The 23502-nt window shown below is 39.2% G+C and overlaps 1 protein-coding gene across 17 annotated transcripts in view; it reads right to left on the bottom strand.

The window, feature by feature from the left end:
• Positions 1-23502, bottom strand: part of RBFOX2 (RNA binding fox-1 homolog 2) — a 135333-nt gene that overhangs the window by 82211 nt on the left and 29620 nt on the right. For 2 of the 17 annotated variants that reach the window (XM_023757215.1, XM_023757216.1), the window contains exon 1: positions 16622-16791. The exons of 1 other annotated variant lie outside the window; for it this stretch is intronic. In XM_023757215.1, coding sequence (XP_023612983.1) covers positions 16622-16666 — 45 coding nt within the window. In that variant the 5' untranslated portion in view covers positions 16667-16791. Of the gene's footprint in view, positions 1-4485; positions 4522-5095; positions 5334-16621; positions 16801-23502 lie in introns of those variants that run through there. 14 more of the 17 variants (XM_023757217.1, XM_023757218.1, XM_023757208.1 and 11 more) reach the window with 12 other exon arrangements.

Below are 23502 nucleotides of genomic sequence, written 5' to 3'. Positions count from 1 at the left end.
AGTCTGAGGGACAGTGACTTGAACCCCTGTTTAAAAAGTTTGAGGACCCCTGATAAAGAGCTCTCCTTGAGAAGTCATGGGATCGGAGAGAAGAGCATTTCCAGCCGAGAGAAAACAGAAAGGCCCTGAGGAGAATGCAGATGTGTTAAGGGAACAGCAGAGAGGTCAGTGTCATTGGTGCGAAATATGGGAAGAGAAGAGCAGCAGGAGATGAGGTTGTAGAGATAGCCCAGGTTACAATCACGCAGGGCCTCGGAGACTGGAGTAGGGACACAGGATTTTACTCTGAGCCTGAAGGGAAACAACGGGAAGGTTTTAAGCACAGGAGTGGCAAAAATCAGACCTGAATTTTAAATGGTTCACTCTGGCAATGACCTCTAATGAATTATTTGATGCCAAGGTGTCCTGAATTCAATCATTCCAAAAGTCGGAGAGGGACGTTTAAGCATCTGAAAATGGAAACAATACAGCTCGGCAGGCTGCACTTTCGGACTGCGTAGAGAGGAGTGAGCCTGGAGTCCAATAACAGAGTCACTACATTCAAAACAGCACACCATTTACTGCAGGAGATCCCACATTCCATTTGCGTTGGCTGGATTTAATATGTGAAGTGTTGCGTAGAAATGTTTAAGAAAGATTTGACAGTGGTCTGGGAATGTTGGGGGGAGAGGGGAAGAGGGAGGAATTATGACTCCAGAAGGGAATGCTGGGGACACCAACACAGTTAGATTCCAGAGGAACAGTCCACCAGAAGGACGCTTGTGGGCAGAGGGCTGCCCCATCACTGTGACTGGTTCCTAGGGAAGATCTGTCTGAGTGCCACACACAAATGTCCAAGAAACACCGAGAGGGATGAGGCGTGTCATTCACCTTTCAACTTTCAACTTGGAGATGTCCTGTGTAGCAATATAAACTTGAACAGCAGATGGTCTAACGCTAAGCTTACCTAACTGCAAAACTAAGGAGAAAGATAAAGGAAAAAATAAAGGGAAGGGGCAAAAGGGGTGTGTGCTTGAGGTGGGGACATGTGAATGGGAAGAAAAACCATTTAATGAGTCAAATTTCATCATATTTGTGGAATTCTGAGTGTCTTTCAGGAAAACTACATAATTTTTAGCATAGCCGTATTTTTCAAGAGCCAGTCTTGGTCTTGGCAAGGAAATGGTTAGAACTGAAGATATGGAGTAGTGTAGAATTCAGAAAGAAACCAAATCTCTGGAAAAAGTGAGGCTTTTTTTTGATTCATGGTAAAGGAACATAAATTACTCTCCAACCCACAACCTCCGCCTACCCCCCAACTTCCCAGAGTCCTGTGCAGCACATAGAAAGTGGAAAGTGGCCAAAACAAACAGTGTGGGCTGAAGCTCTGTGGATGAAGGGTGGGATGAGGTTCGGGTGGAACTGGCAGGCAACCGAATGGAATCACTTTAAAGCAATGCCACAAAATGGAGACTAAATAATCACTGAGGACTTGCAAAAATCGCAGAAAATTGGATATGCTTAGCAAAACCATAGAACAGATTCCTTACTCCAACTCATTTCAAAAAGACAAAAAACAAACAAAACCCTAAAAGGACAGGAAAAAACTGAGACAGAGCAAAACATACCTGCTCTCTTATCTGTCTTTAATTAAACCATAAAATACCGTCCCTCTCCTCTTCTCCCAGCCACCCTGGAAGAGAATAGCTAACTGGCAGCAGCTCAGGTGAAAGACTTCAGCCTTCCAGCTACAAAGGGGAGATAGCAGACAATGGAACCGGTGATTCATTACAAAAGAATACACTCAAGAGAGGCCTGCAGCCACATGGGCTCACTGCACTATTTAAAGGAACAGCCACCCCCTTTCCAACCTCCCTTATTCTTAACACCTTCCCTCCTCTTGGTCCTGATGGAAACCAGATTTTGAAGAAAATGCCAGCAAAGCACTGAGCTGTCCAAGAAAGGGAGGGCTTTGTGTTCCACAGAAACTGGCAGCCCTACACATCCAACTGTAAAATCTTTTCCTTTCTGCTTAGTATATTCTCCCTTTCAGCAACAAATAGTATAACTGAGTCTGAGTCTGGCTAAACATTTAAAAAAATTAATTGGAGCTGGAGTCATTTGCGATTTTGTTTTTCTAATCTTACACATATTACAAAAATGATTTTTCCTCTTTTCCTTCCTTTAATTCCATATTGTTATTTTGCATAGATATAAGAAGACACAATAATTTGGTTCACATGTTCAGAAATAAAGAGTTATCTCAGTGAAATACTCCTACAACATATACATGAACGAGAAAAACCTAGTTATAAAAAAATATGGCACTACCATGTCTGCCATATTAAAATTTTGTGATTAAATTCCTATTTGCTTAAAAAAAATCCTCACCTGAGGATATGTTTTTATTGATTTTGAGAGAGAGAGAGAGAGAGAGAGAGAGAGATGTGAGAGAGAAACATCTATCAGTTGCTGACTGAGTATTGAACCTGCAACCGTTTTTAGTGTTTAGGACGAAGCTCCAACCAACTGAACCACCCAGTCAGGGCTCTATTTGTTTTTTTAAGGCAAAGCACTGATTACTTATTGTAAATCACAAAGTAGTTTGTTAATTAAACAAAAAAGAGGCCTTATAAAACTAGAGCATGCATAATAATAAAGTGCACACATATTGCAAGTACTGATATAGATCTAAATTGTATGATGAAAATGTCATCCCCTGAGAGCTCTTTTCCCTATTCCACTGGGTGAGTGATGGAAACTAAGGGATATAGAAATGTTAAGATCGGAGAAGCAGAACTTAGGTGACAAATGGTGAAATCCCATCTAAATAATTGTCCTAATATACTAATCAAGATATTAAATACAATAATAAACCATCTAACTTTGAAAACCAAACCCTAACAATACAGTTTTTATTTAGACACTCATGTGACAGATCAGTATCATATATTTAGATTAGATATCTGGCTTGACCAACAAATTCCCCTCAAAACAAAAAAACACCTCGTCCCAAAAAACACACCCACAGGACAGGTAAACATTTGGCCCATCTGGTTATGTCCTTTGATTTTTTCCCCCTAGATGACCAACAACTACGTACATTACATTAACATAGAAAGTGTACACCAAACAAGTATGATGGGATAGTGAAAACTGACAAATTTGATATTCTATACTTTCCCATTGTATAAATTTAGGAGGGCCAAAGACAAGTTGTTTCCTTCAGCATTCAGCACATCCTGAGAATAATCATGATGATTTTAGTTTATCTATTATACTTCCTCAGCATCCCTTTCCTGTTTCTATATCTCTTTTGCTTCATTCTTAAAATGATAGTTTCCTTAAATACCAATAGTAAGAACACAATATTAAGTGTGCATATGCCTGTGCATTCCAGCCTGTGCTTACACATGCTTAACCAGCTCCTCAGAAACTAAGGGGGCATGTTCCAAGATGTATAAAAAGTCCTAGTTTCAATAACTCTTTCACTGATTTAAAAATATATATAATGAAAAGTCAAGTAGTTGAAAAGCCTTCAGGAACAGCTGAGAAAGAACAGAGCCCATACCCTCTAATATTGCCAGTTAATGAAAATTGAATGAGGGCTCCAAGGTTAACAAGTATCATCTCCCAAGCAACAAAGAGAATGCAGAAATAGGTTTCCTCTCTATGGAAATTTTTTTAAAAGTAAAGCAATATTTCAAAAGAGTGAATTAGGTTGACAATAAAGGGATACGAGATAGAAGAGAAAATATTTTAACGGTCTCCACTTTCTAAAGGAGGGAGAGATTTCTTGATAACCTCCAAACTCAGATTTAGTGAAGAATTACTTTGGAAAAATATTCTTTGAAAGTTCCCTTTCCTCTAGGTCGCGTTGAGAAAATCTGCCTAATGCTGTCCCTCCTTCCCAACAGGACTGCGGGGCATTATATAACATTTAACAGAGCGGGGCTCCCAGCTCCTAAACTGATGCCTATGTCCCCATGGCTAGCTGACTCTCTCGCCCTCCGGTGGTGACTTGGAGAGGCAGAGAAGAGAGAGTACAAAAAAAGGGGGCAACCTCCTTAAAAGGAAAGCACTGTCCAGTGATGAAATTTCCCTACAGAGCATAAAAGCCTGCAGTGAAAATGACCCGAAGTCTGAGACTAAAGGACATGCACGTTCTGTAGCGCAAATGATTTCTCACTGATAAACCACATACTCATTACTCCCTCTCTCTACCTATAGAAAGGAAAAGGGGGAAGGAACACACAAAAGGGTGGCAACAAGAACGATAGCACTGCCGGGGACCACAGAAGAGTATGCACCTTCCATTGGCCAGGAATGACTTGCTAAAATGCAGATTAGATATTGCCTGGCATAACCAAAGACAGAGGGAGAGAGAGAGAGAGAGAGAGAGAGAGAGAGAGAGAGAGAGAGAGAGAGAGAGAGAGAGAGATTGCCTTTTAATGCCCCCGTGATCGTCATTTATACACTCAGATCTGTTCTGTCAGGGAGCTTTACCTGCCTCTGCTGCACCTGCATGCTCCTATGGTTCCTACTGAGAACATTCTTTGCCAGTAACAAAGCCAGGAGAATGGAAACATTTTCCTAGTCTTCATTTTTAATAAGCCATCTGGAGCGAAAGTAGCAAAACTGCAATTCCATCGCCAATTCTGAGAAACCCAAGTGAATCGGGAATCAGATTTCTCCGTAACACAAATTCTTCTGCAATTCTTAAAAGGAAGTCAATCCCTCTCCCCTCTTTTTGGCAGTCTACGAGAATCTCTTCCTACCTCTGCAGTCTCTCTCTCTCCCTCCCTCTTCTCAGAACCAAGACAAAGAGGTAGACAAATCCCCACAGGGTTTTTCCTGAGCTACAGCTGCACCGTACAGGAAACAGGAATCTGCTACGGAGGGGGTGGGGGGAGGAAAGGCTACGGATACATCGCTCTTTCCCTCTCTCTCTCATGAACTCACAACACACGCAGACTTTTCAGTTGATAACAATAAATCTGGTCTTCTCTAAGAAGACAATAATAATTAAAACTCTAATGGCTATACCCCACCCCCATATCTTTATTTCGATCCCAGAAACGGGAAAAGAAACACACCGAGGAAACACAAATCTTACCTGAGTTACCATTTTCTTTTTCTCCATAAACCAAAGGGAATGATGATGAACACTTCAAAGCAGTCGTGCTAGGGCACACCTTCCACGGCCTTCTTTCCCCCCCTCCCCCCCTCAGTCTAGCTATTTAAGGGTAAATGATTGATCTCCCTTTATCCCCTCTTCCTTTTTCTTTCTAGTGTTTCTTCCTTTCTTTTCTCTTCCTCTCTGGCAGTCTCTCCCCCTCCTTCGTTCTCCAGCTCCCTCCCATATCTCAGGCAGATGGCTGAAGGAAGCCCCACCCCTGAATGCCTAAGGCAATTAATCAGAGTAGAGCCCCACCTCTTCCTCCTCCTCCCACCCCCTCCCAGCAGGCTCACAGCTCCCAACTCCAGAAACAGGCCTGCTGGAGAATGGCAGTTTGGTGTGTGCTTTGCGCACGCGTGTGTGTGTGTGTGTGTGTGTGTGTGTGTGTGTATACGCGTGTGCGTGTGTGAGGGGAAGAAGGGAGGAGGGGGAGAGAGGGGGAGGGGCAAGCGCCATGTGCAGGCATATTTTAAGGAGTGAATATCTGCCATGGTGGCATTAACTATGTAGCACTGGAAGCATTTGTAGCTTACAATAGTTAATGCAGATTTAGAATATTCCACCCATGAATATATAATAAACAAGAAGTGAAACAAATTTTTAAAAAAATATACATTTCTACTGATGCAGTTTATAGATGTAGTGAATTTAAGGAAACATGTAAAAAGATGTTGAATGGCCACTGACTGGAAAGGTTTTCAAGGACCGGGAATATGCAAGAATCTGCTTGAACTAAACTCAGTCCAATGACTGAAAGGACTAAAAGAGAGGAGGAAGGTAATTAGAGTGCTTATTGTTTCTACTGTAAGAAACCTGGGGATTCTGAAAAAGCTGTCTACAAATATGACTGCTTAAGGCTTCTGGCTTCATTAAAAATTCTGGTTAACTGAGAATTTACCCTTTGTGATCCCCAGGCTTCTGTATTTCAGCCTCTATTAAAAAACATAAACCTTTTCTTACATACACACTGGACATCTGTGTCATTATTGTAATCAGTAACTGTTACTATAGATATACAATGTTTGGGAGAATATTTATTGAATGTAAGAGTTTCTCTTATTAAAAGGAAATAATGAAAAAAGCATCCAAGATGTACTTCAGTCCAGAAGTCCTGGTCGAAGTTTTAACTGGGCCCTTTACAAGTAAATGATCTTGGAAAAGTTTTGACCTCTGAATATAAATTTTATAATCTCCCTACTTTATATTATTAAATATTCAAATAGAACAATCTATGTGAATGTTTAATGAGTTTGTGATGTTTCTTATTTGTCCCATAAAATAGATTTTCTAATTTTTTTAGTATTCTAATAAGATCCTAAAGAATTTTATTATATGTTTTAGTTATGCTATATTTATTATGTTATAAGCTCTAATAGATTACACAAAGGGCAAAGAGATTAATTCCAAAATTAAGCTTCCTATTTTTAAAATAAACAAAGAAATCAAAATTAAAAATCACAAACCACATTGAGAATACATAGTTTTTTGCTGTATCTATAAGAATTGTTTGGCAAAATGTATAACCACACTTATCAAAAATTTACTGCATAATAATAATGTTGGCTGGTATATTACCAATATAATACCATCATGCTCCCACTCAAATTAATAATCATTCAAACAATTCTGAAAAGAACATCGGAGCCTGGCAGGTGTGGCTCAGTAGTTGAGTGTCAACCTATGAACCAGGAGGTCATGGTTCAATTCCCAGTCAGGGCACATGCCCAGGCCTCAATCCCCAGTGGTGGGGCATGCAGGAGGCAGCCAATCAATTATTCTCTCTCATCACTGATGTTTCTATCTCTCTCTCCCTTCCTCTCTTAAATCAATAAAAATCTTAAAAAAAGAAAAAGAACACAGGAGCTAACAAACAATCTATAGACCCTAGAGAAACTGGCACAATCAGAACTATTTACTGATACCTACAATACCTCAGAGCACTATTCTGGGTATTTTACAGACATCTGTATACTTTTGCTATAGTCCATAATATGTAAAGAAATATGTACCAAAGAATGGAATCTTTAAACATTAGGGGAAAACATGATGAGAAAGAAATAGATCAGTACCAGGCTTGTTCTTATTTAACATTTTTAGAAATAATCTGGAAGATAGAACATATTGCATTCTCTAAATTTGCAACTGAAAAGCCATTAGGAGATAAAATGCAGTTAAATTTTTTAAAAGGCAAAGTGAGTAAGCAGAAAACAGGTAGGTGAATTTCACTGAAAGCAGGGGCAACCTGGTGTACTTTTGGAAGAATCTAAATCCTATTTATGGGATAATTTTATTTTCAGTTCTAATATAAGAAATAAACCTGAGAATCACTGTATACCATTCTCTAAATCCACTGGCCCAGTATAGTGCCAGGGGCAAAAAACCAGACACCAAGAAGAGAGACTCCTCGACTTCCCGCCACACACACACACACACACACACACACACACACACACACACACACTACCCTTATGAAAGCACAGCTATCTTGAAGCAGCGTCTACCCATAAAGATAATAAGGCCCTAAGAAGAGAGAGAGAGAGAGAGAGAGAGAGAGAGAGAGAGAGAGAGAGTTAGTTTTAAATAAAAAGGCAAATGAGAGATCCCCACATACAGAAAGTCTAGGATTAGGTCTATGAGAAAGGTTTCCTTAGGCCTGGTATTCATGCCTCTTTTCTACATTTAGGACCAACATCTAATACCGCAAATAAAAGCTTATACAAGTCATTAGCACAAGTTAGTATGAACTAAAGCAAAAATAAATATTGAAATGATTTTTATAAATTCACTAAATAACAGGATCATTGTGAGCACTGGACAAACTCAAGGATACTTTCAAGTGTGTCCCTGACTTTAAAGGCTGACATTAGCGAGGACAATTTGCTCCCTGGTGCCCAAGAGAGAAGAGCAGTTGAATAGCCTGGCTCTGATCCAGCAGAACCGCCGAGTCCCCAGTGGTGCACCAGGAGAAACTCATTTCTGGGCTTTGTCTGGGTGGGGGTATGGCGTTGGGGAAGTGGTCCAGCAAATATACAATAAGAATGTCAGCTAAGGGAGGAGACCACATCCAGCCTCACGGTTCAATCCCCAGCCTCCCGCATAGTGCCTGGTCGGTACTCAATAAACATTTGTTAAATAGAAGAATTTCTCCTAGTTGTCTCAATTTCTTCATCACTTCCTTGATGTTTTATGCAATCCCCGAACTCTAGCTTCCTTTCCCCCATACCATTCAATGGAAATTTATCTTACTGAAGTCACCAAAGACCTCTGATGGTCAAACGCAATGGACATTTCACATTTTCTCTGACTTATCTGTGGTTTTTGGCACTCTCACCTTTAGGAAATTCTCAGTTTAAAATGATACCAGTCTTTCCTGATTTTCCTCTTTTCGTGTTCACTAACTTCCTGTCCACCCTCTAAATGTTGCTATTGCTGGAGGTGCCCGCAGACGTCTATTTAACTGCACACCACAGATTCTTCACCTTAGGTGCAGAGCTCCTCACATAGGCACCCCTGTGGCAATTTGTTTACATATGTACACTTCCGTGCAGAGAGGATCCCTAGGGTTCATCAGAGTCTCCAAAGGGTACAAACCTCAAAAAAGTTCAATACTGCTGAATGCGCTTGCTCTAGGGGATGTAACCCATCCCATCGCTTTAATTACCATCCATTTACCCTGACCTCCACATTTCTATGTCCGTCCACATGTCTTCTGAATGCCAGATCAAGAAGTGCAACTGCCACCCTGGCCAGTGCTGCTAAATGATTAGTGGTCGGCCGGAGCTCTGAAGGCCAGAGCTATGAAGATCGTAGGTTTGATCCGGGTCCCAGTAGGGGTGCATGCAGGAGGCAATCAATCAATGCATCTCTCTCACATGGAAGTTTTTCTCTCTCTCCTCCCTCCTTCCCTTTTACTCGCTATAAAAAGCAATGGAAAAAATATCCTCCGGTGAGGATAATGGTCAACTCATTTAGATATCTCTAAAAGTCCAAAACTAAATTCTCAAAGTTAAGTCATTAATAAATTCTCAAAGTTAAGTCATTAATTCATTTAATGGTTGAAAAAAAAAATAAACAAATGGTTGAGTACCTACTATGTGCTGGGCAGAGTTCTAGGCAAGAGGGGAAATGAGTAAAGGACAAAGGAATAAAAATCCCTCTGTGTGAAGCTTGGATTCTAGGTACCCATTGTACCATGTTTGTTGTCTTAGTGAATGGTTAAATTTCATGACTGGTAAAATCGCTACCATTTCTTTGGCATTTACTCTGTGGTGGCTTCCCATCAGGCAGACACTTATTAGCCCACTTCATCCTCACGGTGAGATACTTTACTCTCCTTCTTGGAGATGAGGAAGCTGTCTCTTTGCCTCCAGTCTACCACTCTTCCCATCCGAGCCTCTTGCTACTGCCAGAGCAATCTTTCCAAATGCACAGCTCATTGTGCCACTTCCCTGATTCAAATGCTCAACTATTCCCATAGCTCCAAAGGGGGGAAATCCTAACTGTTAAGTAGGTGCCTAACACATAATCTGGCTTTCGTATGCTTGTCAGAGTCACTCCCCACCCCTCGCTCTTCCTGCCCCTACCACACTGAATGACATGCAGTTAGTTCCTCAACGACACCATATTTGTTTTATGTTCTTACTCGTCTGATTATGGCCTTCTATCTGTCTAGTTTATCCTTCAAGGCTCCCCTAGTTCAGAAAGCCTTTCCTGACTCTACCAGCTCCCATATGTGGGTTAGGTACCCCTTATCCCTGTGCCTCAGAGCCTAACCCACAGTTCATAACTGTTGGGGTTAGTGCTTCTGTGTAACTATGACTAGACTGTGAGCAATCTGAGGAGAGGAATTGTGTGTTTCATATCCCCAGTTCCTCACCCAATGCCTTAATTCATAGTAGATGAATAAATGTTTGTTGAGATCAAACAATAATTCCTTGATTTCTATCACTAGCCATTTATTTATCCATACATGGATACCTAAGAATAAAGAGTATCTATGAGATTATCAAAATATTACCAAAGCATTCTTTTCTCTAAAAGAGTACTTGGAAATAGCTTCAACTTCATAAATTTACTCCAGTATCTTAGAAATCTGAAGCCTAGAGGAAGACGCACAAAAAAAAGAGAGAAAGGCCTATTTTCAACTTTATTATAATAGTTCAGATTCTAGACAAAATAACTCACTGATTAAAAAACTCACAATTTTAGGTGCTCTTACTCTTTACAATTTTACACAGATGTGACTCAACTTCTCTCCTTTCCACCCACGCACCAGCAATGCCATAAAAGCAGATCCCAGAGTCCCTGACTAGAAGGCAGGTTTTGCTCATCCTTTCCCAGGCTGCCTCTGGCACCCAAGTGAAAGGCAACATTAAAGGGACAGCATTTCCTGCAATAATAAAAACTTGTTAATGTAACAGCTCTTCACAGCACGCCCCCACACAATAACCCTAATTAAGTGTAAATAACAATTTATACCTAATAGATATTAAATACCTTCTCAGAAGCATATCAATAACACTTTAATATTCTTTGCCCCAACATTCCCTTTAATATAAATGTAGTCAAATTATAGCTAAATCTATTATTTCCTAGCTTTCTTTCTCTAGTTCAGACAGGGTTCACTTATATAGAACCCATTCTAGAAAATGAGGTGAGAGGAGAATTCGAAATCAACTGCTTTAGACTTTATATGCTTATAAAACCAACTAACACTCATATTTATTTATCCCCCAAAATCAAACCTTTAGAACAAGATCACAAATAACATACACTATAACATAGGTGACGCCAGAGAAATTAAAAAGAAAATCATAAATTATTATCTAGATTTGGGTTATATACTCATATATTTAAAAATCCCCAAACTCTAGACAACTAGAATCAAATAATTAAAATTATGTACACAATCTCTGTATCCTATGAGAGATTAAGGAAAAGGTTCTTAGGCAAATATTAAAAAGGAATGGGAGGTTAACAAATTTATCAATAACTAGATTATAAAAAAGTTAAGCCCTGGCCGAGTAGCTGCATACTCAGTTGGTTAAAGCATCATCCTGATACTCCAAGTTGTGGGTTCGATCCCCAATAAGGGCACATACAAGAAGTAACCAGTGAATGTATAAGTGGAACAACAAATTGATATTTCTCTCTCTCTCTCAAATCAGTCAATCAAAAAAAAATAATAATGCCCAACTAACTTGTGAAAACTGAAGTGCTGTTTCTCCAAATTTAAATTTGCTATGTCTTTCTGTCTTCTTCACTGCTACCACTAAATCCTGTGCCTGGCACACAGTAGGTACTCAAAAAACATTCTCAAAATGAGAAATTAAATAATGCATGTCACACTATATTGAGATCATCTTCCCACAAAGAAGTAGAAAGCCTCTGGGCTCATTCACTCTAAGGCATTCTGCAGACCAGATCATAGGCTAGGCAAATGTACCTTTTATTTATTTATTAGAGGCCCAGTGCACGAAAATCGTGAACTTAGGGGGCGAGTAAGGTCCCTCAACCTAGCCCGCACCCTCTTGCAGTCCGGGAGCCCTTGGGGGATGTCCAACTGACGGCTTAGGCCTGCTCCCTGAAGTCGGACATCCTTAGCACTGCCGCAGAGGTGGGAGAGGCTCCCGCCACCACTGCTGCGCTTGCCAGCTGTGAGCCCGGCTTCTGGTTGAGCGGCACTCCCCCTGTGGGAGCGCACTATCTACCAGGGGGCAGCTCCTGTGCTGAGCATCTGCCCCCTGGTGGTCAATGTGTGTCATAGCGACCGGCTGTTCTGCTGTTCAGTCAATTTGCATATTAGCCTTTTATTATATAGGATTTTTTAAAAATATATTTCTTTATTGATTTTAGAGAGGAAGGGAGAGGGAGAAATAGAAACATCAGTGAAGAGAAAGAATCATTGATCGGCTGCCTCCTGCATGCCCTCTACTGGGGATTGAGCCTGCAACTTGGGCATGTGCCCTTGTCTGGAATTGAACCCGGAACTCTTTAGTCTGCAGGCTGATGCTCTATCTACTGAGGTAAACCGGCTAGGGCCAAATGTACCTTTTAGATAGGTAACTTTCTATCTCTCAGTCTTCCAGGTGCCTTAAGTTGTACTTGACTATCCTCAATCCTCAAATCAGGACACTTAGCTACACTCCCAATAATGTAAGATTCTGCTTCTTCCTCCTCTGACCGCCCATTTACCTCAAAACGATAATCAGTGGGAATGTGTGCAATGGGTAACAAGTTAAGTAAAACTGCGATAATAGGCGAACCCCTAACTTGCAACAACAGTTACACCCCACACCCCAATTTTTTTTTATTGTGGTAACATACACATACCATAAAATTTACCATCTTAGCCTTTTCAAGTATACATTCAGTGGTTATTATATATATCCCTAATGTGGTACCATCACCACCATCCATCTCCAGAACTCAGTGGTGACAGCATCGGCCCATGGACCAAAGGATTGTGGGTTAGATTCCCAGGCAAGGGCATGTACCTCGGTTGAAGGTTTGATCCCTGGCACCAGTCGGGGTGCTTGTGGGAGACAACCAATCGATGTTTCTCTCTCTTCCCCTCTCCTCCTCCCTTCCACTCTGTCGGAAAATCAATGGGAAAAATATCCTCAGGTGAAGATTAACAACAAAAAAAGAACGCTTCATTTTTTAAAACTGAAACTATATGCATTAAACAATAACTCTCCATTCTCCTTGTCCCCAGAGTCCTTGGAAACCACTACTGTACTTTCTGTCTCTATGAATTTGACTATTCTAGGTACATCATCTAAGTGGAATCATACAGTATTTGTCTTTTTGTGGCTGCCTTATGTCACTTACCATAGGTTCTTCCCTGTTGCAGCTTATTTCAGAATTTCCTTCCTTTTTAAGGCTGGGCAATGGTCCCCTGAATGTATGCATCCTATTTTGGTTATCCATTCACCCACTGATGGACACTTAGATTGCTGCATCTACCTTTTGGCTATTGTGAATAATGCTGATATGAACATGGGTGAGCAAATATTTCTTCAAGACCCTGCTTTGAATTCTCTTGAGCACATATCCAGAAGTAGAACTGCTGGGTCATATAGTAATTCTATTTTTAATTTTTTTGAGGAACCACGATACTGTTTTCCACAGCAGCTGTACCATTTTACATTCCCATCAACAGTGTACAGGGTTCCAATTTCTCCACATCCTTGCCAACACTTGTTTTCTGTTTGACTGACAGTAGCCATCCTAACAAGTTATATTTTAACCATCCAGTCAGAGGCAGTAAATGTTTAACACAAAAGAATAATTTCAGAAACTATTTCTCAAATAGATGTGTGTTTTTTTCTGAGCAGGGATACAATATTCATTGTCCTTTAAATCATCTCTAACAAGCCCCTATCTACTTACTGTGCCTGTATTTTAAACTGATTTAGCCCAGGTTTGTTCTGCAAAAATTCCAACTAATAAGATAACCAATTTCAGTTGCACACTCTTAAGACAGAGATGATTTTATTAACAATAAGAGCAATGAAAGGTCAAGTACCTAAAATATTTTATTGCTTCATGTAGAGGAGATGCACTTAGTTTCATTATCTCAACACCAGCAAATCTAGAATAGAGTGATCCTTAGGGGCTCGGACCAACACCCCCCTTTGTCCTCCCCTCCCCTCCCAAATCTCAGTTTAACTCGACTCTACAGTGGGCCGGTCCGCATCTGAGGATTCAACCAACTTCAGAGAGAAAACAGTATTTGTGATCTGTGGTTGGACTCCACAATTTGTATGGGAAAATATTGTTTTCCATTGGGGGTTGATTGAATCCTCAGGTGAGAAATCCCCAGATACAAGGGGCTGACTGTATTTATTGAAAAAACAAAATCCAGTTTTGTAGACCAGTAGAGTTCAAACCCATGTTGTTCATGGGTTAACTTACTTAACTTTAAAAATAGGTGCAAAACCTTCATTGAAAAAAATACTTTTCTGGTAATACTGTAATAACTATGTATGGTGCCAAGTGGTACTTGAAATATTTGGGGGGTGGGGGAACCACTTTGTAAAGTACATGATTGTCTAACCACTAATACAAACAAAATGAAATAAAATAAAATACTTTCAAGTCTTAAAAAATACTATTTAATCATGTCCTCAATAATTTCCAATTGTCTAATGCACTGGTACAGAATCACAACTATTATGCAATGACAAGCTTTGACTTAAGATTAAGAATATAACAAAAGCTAAAAAAGAAAATTTTATAACCACAGTTAAGCATTTGGGTAGCAGATAGCCATCTACCACCCATTTACAAAGGTACTAAAAGAAAACTGTTACTTTAACAGATTTAACATATAAGATTGTATAATAGTTTTGGATCCTTCAATTTAAAATTGTTTTTTTCAATCCCATTAATTTCCCTGATGTGGTGGAATGGAGGGTATATTCTTAAATTTTAACACCCCATTACCTGCCTTTCTAAGCTACCTTAATTTCAGATAGAATAAACCTACCAAAAAGAGCAAAGCCAGGAAAAGTGCTATTTCAAATACAGAACACTACATTCACGACTACTAAATTTTAATGCCCCAAAATATTTCAGGTGGCAAATTCATTTTATCATAAATGAATACAATTTTACTGTAAAAGACTTTATCAAACCTGCCATAATTTCTAAACAGGAACTTATTAATCCACTCTACAACTTTTATTGGGGCAATTTTCTATCTCAAAAAATTCATTTACATATTAAAAAATTGTTTTTACTATATTTCCAATTACTTCCATCTTCATTGGAAACACGTTTTCAGTTCTTTTCCTCAGACAATTTTGCTTATATTACAGTTATTACAAGTCCCTTACTTTGCTACATGGGTTTCAGAAATTTACTGTTCACAGATGTTTCTCTTCAAAAACATATTAATATTTACTTGTAAGAAGCTTTGCTTCTAATCTAGTCTCATGACATTTCCAGCCTTAGCTGTACTATAGACTGATCTATTGTTTTATGTGAGTAGAGAAATAATTCATAGATAAATGAGACCCACAAATATATCAAAACCTCATTATGGTAAATATAATATACTCTTAATTTGAATAACTCAAAAAATGGAAACCGTATGTCGTTAAAATAAAACATATAGTATAGACCAATGGTTTAGAATCTAGTTAAAGAGACAACCACATCCCCTCCCATGTGACTTCAATACTGGTAGCTTGACTTGACTGAGCTGAGTTTACTCTGGAGGCTTCCCCATCAGGTCCAATGAAACACAGCTTGGTTTTGCCCTGGCCCATATGGCCCTGCTGTTAGGAAGTCAGCCTGTGCACCAAAGGGTTTGCTGGTTCGATTCCAGTCGAGGGCATGTACCTCAGTTTCAGGTTTGACCCGCACATGTGGGAAGCAAACAATCGATGTGTCTCTCTCACACAGATGTTTGTTTGTTTGTTTTCTCTCTCTCCCCCTCCCTTCCTACCTTCCACTCTCTAAAAAGCAATGGAAAAAATAATCCTCCGGTGAGGATTAACAAACAAAATTAAATTAAATTAAAAAATAGCTTGGTTTAGCCTTTTGGCTAAATACCTAATAAAATGTACTGGTTAGTCACTGTCTTTAACCCTGTGTATTTCTGTGCAACTTAAACTTAAGAGCTAATTATTACAGAAATGACCAAAGAAAAAATAAAATTGCCATGAAAATACAAATAAACTAAAACAAACTGAGAAACCAAGTAGTATCTATAATTCAGAAATAAGTGTATTAACCATTTTTATTTTCCTGTTCTAGGTTTTCAGCACAATTAGTTAATATTTCAAAGAATCCATGACAAATGAAAGATCATCTGGTCCAACCCCTTCATTTTATGTACAAGGAAAGTGGGGTCAAGGAAAACAAAGCTATTTGAGCAGGAACATGGAGGTGGTTAACATTATAACTTGACTCAGAACCCAAAATATCCAGGAGTGTGCTTGATAATGGCCTAACATTTTCTGGTTCTAGATTTCAACAAGTCAATAACTAAGATGCCACTAATCCTATCTCAAAAATTATCTAAAATGTTAAGTGTAGAGTGTGTCTTCCACCTTTCTTAAAAATACAGCACTAAGAAAAAAATACAGCAACAACATTTGGAAACTGCCATCTATGCTTCTCTACTCAAAACAAAGCCTGAAGTTTATATAATATGGTGGCTTTATGTTATTTATAATGCCAAGCCCATTCTGTTTAAAATACACACATGCGTGCACACACCCATGGACATTGAAATTTCAGAACTTCTAGAGTTGAAAGCAACCACCCCTGCCCAGCCTTCAATACTATTTAAAACTCAAACTTCCTATTACAGCAAGTTAACAAAACAACTTTGGGAAATCTACACCCTGAATAGTACCAGGTCAAAAGCTTATAAGCATTTCATTCCACCATAAAACCTTCATATCAATCAAATAGTATCTAGAAAACAAGTTAGAACCCTTGGCTTACCTGGACAACAGGATATTGATAATCCATACAATATACACCATACATAGCAATGGGGGGAAATCTTCAGAGAAAGATAGTACAAAAAAGTGCCTAAGCTTTTGCCTTGTTTGAACTAGCTGTCCTGTCCAAAGGAATTAGGCAGCACCAAAAAATCCTTGGCTGACTTCCAGCCTACGCAGATAGGTATGCTGGCTCAGATGAAGCCGGGGCTTGGTTCAGCCCAGGCTTCCACCCCAATAAGATTCAACACTACACAGAAGAAATGTTCAGGAAAAAGCAAAAAGCACCAACTGAGTTAGTAGCTATAGACTGAAAACTACACTAGAGATTTGCTGTTACTATTGGTTTTACTGGCAACTCCACCAAAAACTCGAGGCAGAGAATGACAGCCAAGGAAGGGAACACGGGCTTCTTAAAGTGCCACGCAAAAACAGTAGGAAGCACAAGGTATCCAGGATCCAAAATGATATATATGTTCCAGGCTTTACGTGCGTCAGAGGGAACACTCCCAATCCAGGCACGGAAAGGCGGATGGGACTGGTATTATTTCTCTATTCCTTCTTGGGCAAGATTGCGCGCAGACACACACACACACACACACACACACACACACACACACACACACACACACACCCCACCTCTTCTCAATGTCTCTGGCAGGGACAGGTGTTAGGATTAGCAGTATAAAACCCTCATGTCGTGAAAAGGAATGGAAGAAAAAAGAAGTTACACTGCAACATGCAGTAAAGGGATCCCTTTCATGACACTGTATGTTTGTGTATCATTTAACACCCCCTTCACTCGGCTTCAACAGAGGCTAGGACAGCTGGCAGGATCAGCACTAGAAAAGAGGAAGGTGGCCCCAACTCAGAGGCAACATGAGTCCACTGGAGACCTTCAGATATGCAAGATACTCTCTCAGCTGTTCCAATCAAACATGCAAGGATTAACTCTGGCTGCCTGCAAAAAGGTGGGGGTGGAAAGGTCTTTTCAGAAAAGCCAGTTGCTTTTCCCGTTTTAGGAAGCTGCTATACCCACCCTACCATTATATAAAAACACACGTGTGAGCACATATTTCTACAGCAGATATTAAAAGCACTAACAAACATGGGCAGGTGTTAAGTCAGTCAGGTTAAAGAGTTGGCTTTCAGAGCCTAAACGGCCCATCTAAAAACAGAGAACTGCTAAGAAAAATTTTTAGAAAATAGGACACAGAATGAGCAGAAAGTGAAAATAAATGCTTAGTAAGAGACATACCACTTACAACTATCGCTCCTAAAAATCCCCTACTTGGGGCAATCACTCAAAAGTTCAAAATGATAAATAATTCTAAATTAGTTTCAGGGGTTACAATCTCCCTAATCCTGGAGTGCTAGTAATATTATAACATGTTTTGGTAAGATTAAACCATGAGGATTAAACACAACTGTGAGGCATTTGTGAGATTTGTGTATTACTGTGCTCACCCCCACCAGTGTAATTGTTCTCCTTTTATAGTTATTGCAATTTATTTTAGGATTGTTCAGAAAATTGTTTTTCAAGAGTCAAAATGCCTTAGTATACCTGAGATAGTTTTCTTGGTTAAATATCTACCTTCAATCTGCACCAACCATAACCGTAGGGACCTCAAGTTTTGCCAAGTATTGGATAACCAGATTATGTGATATTCTTCTTTGCTACTCTCTCATTCTTGTTTTTTGTTTTTTTGTTTTATCTCCCTTTCCTTCCTTTCTGCTGATGCCACAATCCTACCAAGAGTGTTTGTTCAAAGATACTAGTAGGACTCAGGTGAGAATGCTTTATAAAGATTGCTGGGAGTTCTACCAAGCATTCAAAGAAGAACTAAAACTTATCCTCCTCAGACTAGTCCAAAAAATTCAAGAGGAAGGCACACTTTCAAGCTCTTTCTATGAAGCCAGCATTACCCTAATTCCAAAACCAGATAAAGACACCACAAAAAAGAGAACTATAGGCCAATATCCTTGATGAACATAGATGCTAAAATCCTCAACAAAATTCTAGCAAATTGGATCCAGCATTACATTAGAAGATCATACACCATGACCAAGTGGGATTTATTCCGGGGAAGCAAGGATGGTACAATATCTGCAAATCAATAAATGTGTACATCACATAAACAAAATAAGAGACAAAAATCACATGATCATATCGATGCAGAAAAAGCATTTGACAAAATCCAACACCCTTTCTTAATAAAAACTCTCAGCAAAGTGGGAATAGAGGGATCATACCTCAACATAATAAAAGCCTTATATGACAAACCTACAGCCAACATCATACTCAATGAGCAAAAACTAAACTCATTTCCCCTAAGAACAGGAACAAGACAAGGATGCCCACTTTCACCACTTCTGTTTGATATAGTACTTGAAGTGCTAGCCATAGCGATCAGACAAGAAGAAATAAAAGGCATCCAAATTGGAAAAGAAGTAGTAAAACTGTCCTTATTCATAAATGACATGATACTGTACATAGAAAACCCCAAAGACTCCATCAAAAAACTACTAGACCTAATAAATGAATTCAGCAATGTAGCAGGATACAAAATTAACACCCAGAAATCTATGACCTTTTTATACACCAATAATGAACCCACAGAAAGAGAAACTAAAAAAACAATCCCATTTACCATTGCACGCCCCCCCGCGCAAAAAAAGATACCTATGAATAAACTTAACTAAGGATGTAAAAGACCTATACTCAGAAAACTACAGGACATTAAAAAAAAAAAGAGATAGAGGAAGACATAAACAAGTGGAAGAACATACCATGTTCATGGATTGGTAGAATCAACATCATTAAAATGTCCATACTGCCCAAAGCAATCTCCAGATCAATGCAATCCCCATTAAAATACCAACAGCATATTTCAAAGGTCTAGAACAAACTCTCCAAAAATTCATCTGGAATTTAAAAAGACCCTGAATAGCCACGGCAATCCTGAGAAAGAAGAACAAAGTTGGAGGGATCACAATACCAGATATCAAGCTATATTACCAAGCCACAGTTCTCAAAACTGCCTGGTACTTGAACAGACATATAGACCAATGGAACAGAACAGAGAACCCAGAAATTGACCCAAGCCATTATGCTCAATTAATATTTGACAAAGGAGGCAAGAGCATACAATGGAGTTAAGACAGTCTCTTCAATAGATGGTGCTGGGAAATTTGGTCAGATATATGCAAAAAAAAAAAAAAAAAAAAAAAAAAAAGAAACTAGATCACCAACTTACACCATACACAAAAATAAACTCAAAATGGCTAAAGGACTTAAATGTAAGACGGGAAACCATAAAAATCCTACAAAGACTCCATAGGCAGCAAAATAGCAAACATATGTTGTAGCAATTATCTTTAGCAACACAGCTCCTAGGGCAATGGTGACTAAGGAGAAAACAAACAAATGGGACTACATCAAAATAAAAAGCTTCTGCACAGCAAAAGAAACCATCAACAAAACAACAAGAAAGCCCACTGCATGGGAGAACATATTTGCCAATGCTATCTCAGATAAGGGTTTAATCTCCAACATTTACAGAGAACTCATACAACTTAACAAAAGGAAGATAAACAATCCAATCCGAAAATGGGCAAATGACCTAAATAGACACTTTTCAAAAGAGGACATACAGAAAGCCAAGAGACATATGAAAATATGCTCAAAGCCACTAATCATCCAAGAGATGCAAATCAAAACAACAATGAAATACCATCTCACACCTGTCAGAATGGCTATCATCAACAAATCAACAAAAGACAAATGCTGGCGAGGATGTGGAGAAAAAGGAACACTCGTGCACTGCTGGTGGGAATGCAGACTGGTGCAGCCACTGTGGAAGACAGTATGGAGTTTCCTCAAAAAGATAAAAATGGAACTCCCATTTGACCCAGTAATCCCACTTCTAGGAATATATCCCAAGAAACCAGAAACACCAATCAGAAAGGCACCCCTTATGTTCACAGCAGCACAATTTACAATAACTAAGATTTGGAAACAACCTAAGTGCCCATTAGCAGATGAGTGGATTAAAAAACTGTGGTACATCTACACAATGGAATACTATGCCGATATAAAAAAGAAGGAACTTTTACAATTTGCAACAGCATAGATGGAACTGGAGAGCATTATGCTAAGTGAAATAAGCCAGTCGGAGAAAGATAAATATCACATGATCTCACTCATATGTGGGATATAATGATCAACATAAACTGATGAACAAAAATAGATCCAGAGACAAATGGCAGGGGAAGTGGGGGGTGGTTTAGAGAGTAACCAAAGGACTTGTATACATGCATATTAACATAACCAATGGACACAGACACTGGGCGGTGGGGGCTTGCCCGGGGTGGGAATGGCTTTGGGGGAGGGGTGTCAATCGGGGGAAAAAGGAGACATATGTAAAACTTTAGACAATAAAAAAAAAAGATTTGGGTAAGTCTATAAATTCCAGATTCAAGATTACTCTCAAGTGTTTCTTATTAAATGTATATTTTAAGTTTAAAAAAAAAAGATTGCTAAGACTATTGGTCTACGGTACAAAATTGGCTTTAGTTGCAATAATCTTAGAAGGGTCCAAAGACTGTTGTGTACTGGAATAATATAAAAGTTAGATGAGGATGAAGAGGGTGGGGGAAATAAAGATATATATGTAGTCAGAAATATGCAAGACTTACTTGGTGAGCAGTTTGACCTGTCTGGGGGAAAGAGTGCTACAAAAATAATAGTTTGTGAAAATGGTTCTGGTGGCTGCAGGAAGAATGGAAAGCAGAACAACTTGAAGGCGGGGAAGGGGTTTTAAGTTACAGCGGGACACCCAATAGGAAATGTCTAACAAATATTCAGAGATGTAGGTGGTAGCCCCAGAAGAGAGAGGCCAGGGTTAGACATGAAGACCCAACAGGAATATGGCAGGAACAGCCAAGGCCAGAATGTGGCTGAGATTTTCTCCCACACTTATCACTGCACATTTTCTGAACACCAACTATGTACTTCAAAAAAGAAAAGACAGCCTTAGCTGCTTTGGCTCAGTGGATAGAGCATCAGCCTGTGGACGAAGGGTCCCAGGTTCGATTCCGGTCAAGGGCACATGCCCAGATTTTGGGCTAGATCCCCAGTAGAGGGCATGCAGGAGGCAACCAATCAATGACTCTCTCTCTCATCATTAATGTTTCTATCTCTTTCCCTCTCCCTTCCTCTCTGAAATCAATAAAAATATTTTTAGAAAGAAAAGACAAATAGAAGAAAGCAGAAGAGAGAGAGGGAAGAGAGAGAGAGAAAGAAGAGAAAAAAGAAGAGAGAACTATAGATACAAGGCAAAGGGCTGAAAATAGAACCTTAAGGAATACTCCCTTCTAGAAGGTAGAAACAGCAGCAGGGGATAAAAAGATTAAGCAGGATCGAGCACTATTCACAAAAGCCAGGACACAGAGGACATCTGCTACTTTTCTTCAATCCTGAGTTCTTTACACTAGGAAAGTATTTCATAAATTGATACCAGCGATGAGTATATAACAATGTCAAGTAGAAATACAGAAAGGTTAAAGGGCATAAGAATTTAGAAAAGATGACTGAATTTAGCAAACAGGTGATCAAGGTTTGAGAGACAGCTGTTTTAGTAATATCAGTAAAAGGATGGCAGCAAAATTGGTAAATTCATGATCAGAATAAAAATAGGCATGATGCTTAAACTTTAACATATACTTTAACAAAAGTTTCAATCTTGGGATACTACTACTTTGTCTTCCGAGCGGCAATAAAGTACAAAGATAATTATAGATACTGCACTGTTGCTTGATTAAAGTGGATTTTTATCTTGTTTTGTTTTATGCCTCAGTGCTTTTCTTTGATCATATTGTTTTCTTACCCATATGAAAAAGTCCAAATCTTTAAATGGACCCCCTGGAAGCCTACCTTAAATGCTAATATGCTCCACAAAGCTCATCTTTGATTGCTTCAAAAATATTCAGGAGTCCTACTGGTTCTAAGGTACTATGAAAATCGAATTTTCAATGGAAATGCTTTAAACTATATCTACCAAAGAACAGCAAATCACAGTTAACTACTCCTTTGTATGACACACAGTACATGCTCTGGCTGAAATGCATTATTCTAATTAAAACAGGAGATACAAAACTGTGAGGCCAGAAATGAGCACTCTTGTTATTAAAAGTGTCTCTCCTTACTCTTTCATTCTAAATAAGCATTACTAAGAAGTAAAATGTGTCCATAAATAATACAACAACAGACATTCACTTTAAATCCAGAAAGACCGCACATAAAGGGTAAGGGTAAAGATGTAACTTTTAAAGCGGAAAATAATTGTAAATATTCTAATACTGTTAGGAAAGTATGTTTACATATACAACATTTAACTCAAGATGGATGACAGACCTGTGAGATTCCACATCTTATATAATAAAGCTTTTTACCTCCACGGAAACTTTTATCTCGATTCACTCAAAATATTTCTGAGGTAGATTACAAAAGGGGTCACAATATTTCACAGACCCTCCAACAAAATTTCTCTCCACCCCTTGAATGTGGTTTTGGCCTTGTGACTTACATTGGCCTTTGACACATTAGCAAATGCGATGCAAGCAAAGGCTTGACAGGTACTTGTTCACTGGGGCTTGCCCTCCCTTGCTACTTTCTGGACCCCAGAGACCACTGTGTGAAGAACCATGACGGACGGATGAGAAAGCAAGTGGAATGAAGATGAACTATTTCAGTTGAGCCCCCCAGACCAATCAATTTGCCAACAGCCAGACATGAAAGTGAGGTCATCCTAAACCACCAAGGCCCAGCCAACGCAGACAAGAATGCCTAATTGGTGCACATAAGCAATGCTGTGTGTGGTT

This window comes from Myotis lucifugus, unplaced genomic scaffold, assembly GCF_000147115.1.
Source record: "Myotis lucifugus unplaced genomic scaffold, Myoluc2.0 scaffold_103, whole genome shotgun sequence".
Taxonomy (NCBI): domain Eukaryota; kingdom Metazoa; phylum Chordata; class Mammalia; order Chiroptera; family Vespertilionidae; genus Myotis; species Myotis lucifugus.
This window is presented reverse-complemented; position numbering and strand designations above follow the sequence as displayed.